At 36.4% G+C, this 7,373-nt stretch overlaps 1 protein-coding gene across 1 annotated transcript in view; it reads left to right on the top strand.

Annotated features, from left to right (window-relative positions):
• Positions 1–342: 342 nt before the first annotated feature.
• The window catches only part of Zbbx (zinc finger, B-box domain containing), a 74,225-nt gene continuing 67,194 nt past the window's right edge, over positions 343–7,373 (top strand). The window contains exons 1-3 of the mRNA XM_013016146.1: positions 343–410; positions 1,795–1,908; positions 4,895–4,985. Of these exons, the coding sequence (XP_012871600.1) occupies positions 343–410; positions 1,795–1,908; positions 4,895–4,985 (273 nt within the window). The remainder of the gene's footprint in view (positions 411–1,794; positions 1,909–4,894; positions 4,986–7,373) is intronic.

Raw genomic sequence — 7,373 nt, 5'->3', positions numbered from 1 at the left:
TATATTTTTATATCTATGACCATAGAAAAAAAACTGTAATCAATGCTTTAGATAGTCATACTCAATGTATTCTTTACTTTATTTCTCTAGTACTTTGTTACAAAACATTTTAGTGAAATTTCAGTTCCATCTGATGTTGTATTTAACTTATAATATGACTTATATGGTTTTTTTTGCTATTTAACTTTTTAGCTTTTTCTTAGAGATATTTATTTTAAATATGTGGGGTTTTGAACTTGTAACTTACATTGCTTTACGCCCAAAGTAATTCTTTTGTCTTTGTCATTTTTCAGAAGTTTTCACAAACTAGAATAATCATAAGTCAATATTAAGACGAGAATCATGAACACCAAAGATTTTGTAGTTATCCCATGGGGCAAACCTGGAAATTCTGTAAAGCTAAAATATAAGTAAGTACACACACATACAGAAAATGTGTGCATGAATATTTTCTTATTTCCTAGGTAGAAATAATTGATGAACCTTCCACATATTGTAAACTATTCTTTTTGCACAGGTCTGTTTAGCATAAAACTCAAATTTGGTAAATTTGTGCATTTATTTTCTCCATAATGTTATGTTTTTAACTGCAAGAGTATTTATTCACTTACTTATTTTGTTGCTAGTGAGATTTAAACTAGCAGTGTCATACCTTATAGGAAGGATCATTACTGTCTGATCCATGCCTCCAGCCCTTTCTGTTGTTAATTATTTTCCAGGTAGGCTCTAGCATTTGTTTTTGCCAGTGCTGAGACAGGTATTGTCTTAAATAGGCCTTCTGTGTAGCTGAGATTAAGGACTGAACCCTCAACCTAGCTTGTTTGTTAGATTAAGGTCTCATTAATTCTCTTTTTTTTTTCAACCATAATCCTAGCTCTTCAGAAGGACTAGTTCTGAAGACCAAGGTTCTGAGCCCTTCTAGACAGGGAAATTCACTTACTCTTATCTCACATCCCTCATCTCCGATCTCTCCCAACCCCACCCATCTCCTCAATTTACCTGGCTCCATTTTCACATACATACCTAGAACATTGTGACTTTATTCACCCATCCTTTATCTGAATGGAGAAATAGACTATTTTCGATGTGGAAGTTATGTATGTATTTATTTGAAAAAGAAGACGTGATATGCATTATTTGATTCCAGGTGTAGATTTTAGCTCTTTGTGTCTATATTCACATTCATGTACTGATTATTAATTGATACCCACGTTAAGGACCCTGCCTTGGGACCTTAGATAGTAGCAGTCCCAGGCTTTGACACTGAATGGCTGGCAAAGGACTTGAAGTCCTATTCCAGCAACAATGGAGCAAGGAGTGCGGGCAGTCATGCGGAGCCTGGGAGGGCAGGGAGCCCTCCCAGAGTTGTCAAAAATTTGGGTGGCTATTGAATAAATTATTTGCTTTAAATACCCTGCTTCTGGCTTACTTGGATATATGAAAATCAAGTATATGCAAATCAGAAAAAAATGTTATATTTGCTTGTCATAGATACGTATCAAAAGCTCTGGCCACCTATCTAAAGTGAATTTTGGTTGTCAGCCATCAGCAATTGAACATGTAAAAGTACTTTATGAGATCTGAAGGCATACAATGCTTAAGGAGAATACTTAATGAAAGCATCTGCTAACTTTTCTAAATCAAATTTGTAGAAACACATAGAAGTGGCTATTAATAATTAGTGATAATTTTTAATTAACTGGAATGGCAAAAGATGATATAAAATTAGTTTTTCTTTGAGTTTTGTCTGCTTACTCTAAACAAACATCCTATGTTTAAACCTCCTGTCCTCAGAAATGCTCAAGAACTACGAATGGAGAAAATACAGTTAGAATTGGAGAACGAAGAGATGAAAAAGAAATTCAAAGAATTTCAATCCACAAGGAGCAAAGAAAGGGATGAAACACAGTGAGTGACCTTTTAAGAGCCATTTCTCAAGAGACGCAAATTAAAATGAGAGGAATAAACTGAATCTTTCTTAAGATGCTAATTTAACTGTGCTAGTAGTAACTGTGCTAATTAACAGCGCTAATTCAGCTGAATTATGTACAGAACTGATTTAAGTGCTATGATTACTGTAGCAAAATATTTAGTGCAGGGATAACATAATTTCCCTTCTCCCCTCGCTCCCCACTTTTTTCTGTACCTTTTACTTATGAACCACTGTTTCGTAAAACTTCCATGGCTTTCATTTCTTCTGAACTTCACTGGGCCTTGTTCTTTCATGTCTCTTCTTACATCAAATTTGATGGTTTGTGGTTCAGAATATTTCAGACAACGATGCAAATTTCCCTAACTCTCAGATTATTGCTATCAACAGCACTTTATGTAAAGGCAGCTTTATTTATTGCAAAGAGTAAAAGCAGTAGACTCTATGAGTAGATTTGAAATATTTTTAGCAAGTAATAGTGAGTTGATATTTTGTTACTGAGAACCCCCAAATACCACACCTATATATATATAGCTTCCAATTTAACTGAGAGCTAAATGAGTTAACTGAGAGTTTTTCCTACAAAAATGATTTACAAAGTGGTTTGAGATCCACCAGAACTAATGGTGGTGGAGTGATGGAAACCACCCCCTTTCTTCTCACCCCATTTTTTTCTGACACCAACTATAGTAGTTAAAATTCTTTGCCCCACAGATGGCTCATATTTGCATAAGTCTCCTATGTGTTCCTATGCCAGTGTGTTGTTAAGTGTTTGAAACTGATTTCTTTTGTGTTCAACACATGAGATAGCCTCTAAGTTTTGAGAAATATAATGTATATCTTGCTATGGTGCTTAATACACTCATCTTACTTTATATGTTCATATCTTGCTATGTTGTGTAATTGATATTGGCACATGGTGACATATCTCATTTTATTTTGTCTCACTTCCATAGTTTGTGATTACTTCAGCATGTGTGTGTGTGTGTGTGTGTGTGTGTGCGCGCACGTGCGCGTGCGTGTGCGTGCACATGGGCGCATTTGTGTGTTCCAGTTCCAGGGCTTGAACTCAGCCTTTTGTTGTCCCTAAGCTTAATGCTCTACCACTTGAGCCACACCTTCACTTCTGCATTTTTGGTGGTTAACTGGAAATGAGTCTCATGGATTTTCTTGCCTAGGCTAGCTTTGAACTGAAATCCCACCATCTCAACCTCTCCAACAACTAGGATTACAGGTGTGAGCCACCAGCACCCAGCTGAACATGAATTTTTGCTTACATGGAAGGACATCCATGGGATAAACGCCTTCCTCAGTTAAGCTGTGTGTACACCTTATATTGTAATAGACTTTAGGCTTTAAAGAGACCATGCTTCAAGTGAATTTACTGATGGTGAATATCACTAAACCCTTTGCATGTTAAATGTAATTTTGTTTTGTTTTCAAAATAAGGATCACCAATTGTAATCCATTTTGACCTGAAGCATACCTTCTGGACAATTAATGACAATCTTAATATGTTTATTGTACTTTTAGAGTCCAATTCTTTCAAAAGATTGCATGACACACATATTCTCTCTTTATCAATAGGACATTGTTTGCTTCAAGGGGTCTCATGTTATCTGTCATCCAGAAAGATAAAATTTGTTGTTGGACTTTACAATAAATCACAACGTTCCTCTGTGATTCAGAATCACCTCTCCAGATGAATTTTCCTTAATGGCTCACACTTCTTCTGTCCCCCCCAAAACACTTTCTAAAGCTTTAGAATAGTTGCTTTCTTTAACTAAGGTCACACAGATGGCCAATGTCATAGTCAAAATGAGAACCTGTCACTCAGTGGTCAGGAAGCTAGAAGCCCAGTGTTCTGGTTTAAGATTTATTATTTATTAACTATGTGACACTGGCCAAGTTGTCTCATTACTTTTTAAATGAAAATTGGACTCTTTCTGCTGCTCCAGAAGGATTCCGTGAAGCTCAGCTAAAAGTACTTTGCAAACAGTGAAAATAAACATTGGCTCCTTTGGCCCATTGTTGCTTTTTAATGTGGGAACAGCTTTTAACTCTTACAAGAAATTTGTCACTGAATAGATCTGTTGACAATTTCAGGAGCAGTAGGGGAGTTGTATTGCTGTCTTCTCTTTGCATTGTGGATGCTTAGTTTGCTGTTGTTGTTTCTTTAATTATGTCATGGGTCTTGAACTCTAGGCCTGGTAGCTGTCCCTGAGCTCTTCAGCTCAAGGCGAGCACTGTACCACTTGAGCCACAGCATCACTTCCAGTTTTTCTGGTGGTTTATTGGAGATAAGAGTTTCATGGAGAGCTGGGAAGGTGGTCCAGTGGTAGAGCACTTGCCTTGCATGCATGAGATCCTGGGTTCGATTCCTCAGCACCACATAAGCAAAAAGAAAAAAGCCAGAAGTGGCACTGTGGCTCAAGTGGTAGAATGCTAGCCTTGAGCTGAAGAGCTGAGGGACAGTGCCCAGTCCCAAAGTTGAGGCCCCATGACTGGACCCCCTCTCCCCACAAAAAAAAGAGTTTCATGGATGCTCCTGCTGGCTCGCTGGTGTTGAACCACGATCCTCAGATCTCAGCCTCCTCAGTAGTTAGGATTACAAGGATGAGCCACTGACACCCAGCTGGATACTTAGTTTTTAAAACTATAAAGTTTCCTATTAACTTCTAAAACTATCCCCAGCCCTTCTAAATGTCAGAACCAGGAATTCCTCATCTGTGTTTGGAGATTTGCCTTTTATTCAGTTCTCTGCAGCCATCGCTCGCATATATGATAGTCATATTTCAAAATTACAATATTAGGGCAGTACTGGTATTTGCTTTCCTTTTGTGGTGGTTTCTTACACTTTACCATCTGAATTTCTATTCCCTGAAACAGAGAAAATGTATTTGTTTTCATTAAAAGGAGAAATGTTTTAGTAATCACATCTTCTTTTGTCTGTATCTGTTGAAGGTCAAGTGGATATCATTGGAAATCTGGAAAAGTGGGTAGATTGGGCAATCAGTCACGCACAATGTCACAAAATAAAGGAAATGCAATTAAGGTAAGGAGATACTATTTGATTATCAGGCAGTTTGCAAACCAAAGAGATATAAATTATTTTTTATGGTTTGCATTTTCTTCCATACTCAAGAATATATTATTCTTGTTTTAACAACTTCATGGAGTATTAGATGTTTACATTTATTTTTGTCAGTTAATATGCAGCTTTCATTATCCCAACATATTTTTGATTTTCATCCATAAGGTTGATTTGGACTTTCTCCCCAATTCTAAACAGAAAACAATTTCCATTAAATTCAATTCTCATTTAAAATATGTAAAAGGGAACTACGTAATGAAAGCAAATGTGAATTAGTCTAACAAATTATAGGCTTTATTCTTAACATTGTATCATTTCACATATGTTCAGTTCTTTCATACCCTGCATGATATATAATTATGTATATAGTGTTGCTTCCATGTGTGATGTGAAAGAGAAAATTGCATCTCAGTTTTGAACTATATGTTTGCTTTATCATTATTGTGTATTCTAAAACTATAACATTGCATTATATTCAAGATTAACACCACCTAAAGGGTATTTAAATAATGTAAATCATTTCTGACTTCTTTAGTGCAAGGCTTCTGTTTAAAATTTTAACTTATACACACACACTCATATATATATAATTAAAATTAGTTGTGTCAACTGACATCTAGAAACTTCTTATTTGGCACTTCTAAGTATTTTAGCTTCAAAAATAAGCAGTTTATTTTATAGTGTCATTCTCATAATGAGGTGTGTTTCTTTAATTGAGTTAAAGCTTTATTGACCACTTTAAGTTTTCCTGACTTTTTGGAGAAGTGGACCATGTTTCAGATGTTATTATAAATGTATTAAAATGCTGGTTGTTTTTGTAGACTTGGTGATTTTGATCTACACATAATAATGTTTATGAAATGGTGTTTTAGACTTGCAGTGAGCTATCTTTGTTCTAAAGGACGCTCTCCTCTAATGTGAAAAATGGGTGCCTCTAAATACTTTTTATTTCAACTCAATGAAAAGCTTTACATTGTAACCAACTCAGCTTATGAGGAATATAGTCTTTGAGAAATAATAGTTTAGTTGTACACAGAGTTGAGGGTTTGCTGGATATATTTTTAATTGGGGGGAAAGAAGAGGGAATCAAAATCCCTTTTGCCACCACCAGAATTAAGAAGGAGACTGGAGTTGATTTGGCTTTTTCTTTTCACTTCCCTCAGTACTTGTTTTATTCCTAAGTGGCGATGTGTTGGTCTATGAATTATTATCCGATATATCATTCAGATAAAATAACAACATCAAAGAAGTAAAATACCTTGCTCATGGCCAGGGTATTAAAAAAATAAAATACCTTGCTCCTGGTCAGGTATGAGAGCCCAGGTCTGGTTTGGATTTATTAAAAACTAATGATTAAGGGTAGCTGGAGAAGAGGAAGAATCAAAACGTTGCAAGTATGTGGAAAAAGAAAATACATAGGGAGGGTAATTTGGAAAACAGGGACCAGTAAGTGTTGTCCAATACTTTGTACAGTGAGGTGTGTGTGTGTGTGTGTGTGTGTGTGTGTGTGTGTGTGTGTGTGGTAGGGTGTGTATCAGTGTAGACCAGTGTTTATCATGGAGACATTTTTCTCATGGAGACAGTGTTTCTCCAGGAGACATTTGCCCAGGCATTGAAGACATATTCAGTTCTTATCAGTGAACCCAGACTTTAGCTTGTTTTTTTAAATAGTATAGGGCAGAAATGCCATTAACTTCTTTTTTTTCCTTTTTTTTTTTTTTGTCAGTTGTGGGTCCTGAACTCTAGGCCTCGGCACTGTCCCTAAGCTCTTCAGCTCAAGGCTAGCACTCTACCACTTGAGCCACAGCACCACTTCAGGCTTTTTCTGCTTATTTGTGGTGCTGAGGAATTGAACCCAGGGCCTCATGCATGCAAGGCAAGCACTCTACCACTGAGCCACCTTCCCAGTCTGCCATTACCTTCTTACAACCTATTTGACACCTCCCATGACAAAGAATCATTTAGCACAGAATGTCAGTGGTGCTGGGGTCCCCAGACCCTGGATTACAATCTATCCATTAAAATGATTACTTTTGTAATTCAATTTGTAATCGTAGGGAGTCTTTTAATCTCTGATTCTCTTTTACCATTGCTAGTAAACATGTGGTACTATTGCTTGGGAATCATAATAAAGTCTCTATGAAAAATGAGTATACAGAAGGAAAGGATTGGATCTAACAATCCATCTGATCTAATCCATTGGATCTAATATTGATTGGTTCATCCTTATGAGTTGTGGATATAGATTTCAAACAGTTGGAAAGAGTGGGTGATTAGTGACATTTTAAGGGTTTAAGAGATTCAACGTTCAACTTCACTGTGTGATTATTTTAGGAGTGGGGAAATGGA

This window comes from Dipodomys ordii, unplaced genomic scaffold, assembly GCF_000151885.1.
Source record: "Dipodomys ordii isolate 6190 unplaced genomic scaffold, Dord_2.0 Scaffold30, whole genome shotgun sequence".
Taxonomy (NCBI): Eukaryota; Metazoa; Chordata; class Mammalia; order Rodentia; family Heteromyidae; genus Dipodomys; species Dipodomys ordii.
Note: the sequence above shows the minus strand (reverse complement) of the source record. Positions and strands in the feature narration are given on the sequence as shown.